Raw genomic sequence first — 2,514 nt, 5'->3', positions numbered from 1 at the left:
TACTTACAGCATATGAAATTTTAAGCATGACTGCTTATAAATACATAACAATAAATAGAAAAGCTGTATGCAAAAGAATTCAAATTGAAGAGAATTTTAAAGGATATCACTGCGGACTAGGGATTCCCAGGTTTATTCCTATTCGAATTGAGTTCTTTCCAATTTATGAGTTATTTATTATTTATGACTTCGTCTACAGTTTCTTAATTAGTAAAATGTGTTCTCAAATCGCCTACCATGTGTTAGAAATAGCTCTGCACACAGTTCAAAGAATCGAACATCTGAAGTCTATGATAATACAAACTTTCGATTCTCAAAATTGCAGCGTAGTTTCCGAGAATTTAAAGAAATGTATTTCCTACCACATCGAGATACTGAAGTAAGTACTTATATGAAGGCGTCATTTTTAACATTATTTGGTTTTTAGTTTAGTGTCCAATATAGATCACACCTTTTCCACCATCATGTTGGTACATTTCTTGTTGACTAGTTCAGTTTGTGCTTTTATAGAAATGACAATTGCAGAAGTAATATAAGTAATCCGATTTACACTGATGTATCTAACTTAAAAAAAATTAATAGGGTCGTCAGGTGTTGATGGGGTGTTCTCACATGGCGATGTGGATTACAGCTTTATACTTTGTGTGTTTAGGAGGACAACGCATTATGGATGCTGTGAGTTGTTAATTGTATCATTTTAGATAAGAAGTCTTAACATAACTATATTGACTGAACAGACTTCTGTTACTGCCAAAACACAACTAAATTATGTTGAAATGTTTTTAATCCTTGAACAGTATGTTATGTTACTTACTTTAAGCACTATTTTTATTATTTTAACATAATAACTGCATCTCTCAGAAAAACTATTAACCTGATAATCTCTAGTTTACAGGGTTGATTGCAAAAATTTAAACTGTGGTATTTTATTGATTTTATAAACTAGGAGTATATGTTTAAAATTAAACATCAGATTCCTACGATTGTGCATATTTTTCTGCGAAGTCGTTTGAAATATTAATTTCCCTTTCATGAAACTTAACCAAATCCCTCATAATTTTTATTTTGTTGTTAAATGGATAGTTTAGGGGATTTTCACGTTGTTTCGAAAGTTCTTTACTGAGAAATGGATTTTTGATTTGGTATGTCCTACTTCAGAAAAAATATTCAAACCAGTCCTTTACATCTATATTTCTTAGAACTAACTGTTCTTGTTGAAATTCCATAATTAATTTTAAGAAAAAAAAAATAAAATAATTTATTTTAAAACACTGCTACACGGATTTTGGTGTCCAGTACTGGGTTTGGATACTGCATTTACACTTATAGCTGAAATAAACAGTTATTGAAAGTGGGAACTATACAAGTTTAAATTTAGGAAAAGAGATTTGCTAATTTGTGGTTTGATCATTTAGTGACATATTAAAACAATTGATCTTTAAACTTTCTAATAACACTAATAATATTGGTTTATGATTTCTTGCTTTCTTAAATTCTGTCGTCGAATTTTTTCTCTGCTTGTCTAACACACTTACCATGAGACAATCTCCACAATTTGACAAATAGATTCCTGAATTCGAATTTCTATCTGACTTGTCTTTACTATTGTTGATTTAATATAAATAAGAAGTGTAGGTAGGTATATCCAAAAGCAATGAGTTAATTTCAAATACAAAAATGGTGTTTTTTTAAAATACCCCTTGGGTTAGAAGTTTATGCGTCAAAACAATCAAATTTAAAACCTCTATATGATCTATGTAATTATTATTAGACGGTGGGGAACTGTATCAAAGTTGCAAATTTTAGTGGTGTTAGACGGATGTGTTTTCTTGTATTTTGTGAAAACTACTAATTTCGAGGCTGTTGTATTTTTTTTTTATATATAATCAGCAGTTTTGACGCTCCATCTACTAGAAAAGCAAAGAAAGTGTTTGTGTTCACATATTTTGCATATTTAAGTGCATATCTAGCATTTTGTTCGCATATTTTCTTTGCAGATTGCAGTTATTTAATTTATATTAATCTGGTCTCTACTTAATAGCAAATAATTATTTTCAGACTGGATCTGTCGCAGACGCTTTGTGGGCTTCTGAATGGTACAACAGCGACACTAGTTGCCAGAAAGCTGTACTTCTCATGTTGCAAAGATCTCAAAAAACCAGTCGTTTAACAGCTGGTCCCTTTGGAATTCTACAGTTACCACTTTTTGTTTCGGTAAAATAAATAACACATGCTGGATTAAGAACGCACCAATTAAAATAACTTTCAGTAATGGAACAAGAGTTAGAAATATCAGTTTTATAAATTGTAAATTAAAAAATTTTTGCAAAATTCATTTAAAAACTGCTATACTAAAAGTCACTAAAAGTTATTTTAAGATTTTTGATTTTTACGGCTGAAAATATTTTTGAAATATTTTCTTTTAATTTCAGGTAATAAAAGCATCGTACTCCATTTTATGCGTTTTAACGTCTTGAATACTAAAACTAAGATTTTATTTAGAATTCTGTATTT

The 2,514-nt window shown here is 29.7% G+C and overlaps 1 protein-coding gene across 1 annotated transcript; it reads left to right on the top strand.

The window, feature by feature from the left end:
* The first annotated feature begins 215 nt into the window (after nt 1-215).
* Nucleotides 216-2,223, top strand: LOC135137339 (odorant receptor 22c-like). The gene is made up of 4 exons (XM_064066962.1): nt 216-379; nt 428-527; nt 583-675; nt 2,059-2,223. The coding sequence occupies exons 1-4, from the start codon at nt 216-218 to the stop codon at nt 2,221-2,223; spliced, it is 522 nt and encodes a 173-aa protein (XP_063923032.1).
* Nucleotides 2,224-2,514: the final 291 nt, after the last annotated feature.

This window comes from Zophobas morio, unplaced genomic scaffold (genome assembly GCF_036711695.1).
Source record: "Zophobas morio isolate AGI-343-1 ecotype UQ-CSIRO unplaced genomic scaffold, CSIRO_AGI_Zmor_V1 ptg000029l, whole genome shotgun sequence".
Taxonomy (NCBI): Eukaryota; Metazoa; Arthropoda; class Insecta; order Coleoptera; family Tenebrionidae; genus Zophobas; species Zophobas morio.
Note: the sequence above shows the minus strand (reverse complement) of the source record. Positions and strands in the feature narration are given on the sequence as shown.

Coding starts and splice junctions, on each gene's coding strand:
- LOC135137339 (XM_064066962.1), top strand. CDS start 216: ATGTGTTCTCAAATCGCCTACCATGTGTTAGAAATAGCTCTGCACACA. Junction 528..582: donor TAGAAATGACAATTGCAGAA/GTAATATAAGTA, acceptor AAAAATTAATAG/GGTCGTCAGGTGTTGATGGG. Junction 676..2,058: donor GACAACGCATTATGGATGCT/GTGAGTTGTTAA, acceptor AATTATTTTCAG/ACTGGATCTGTCGCAGACGC.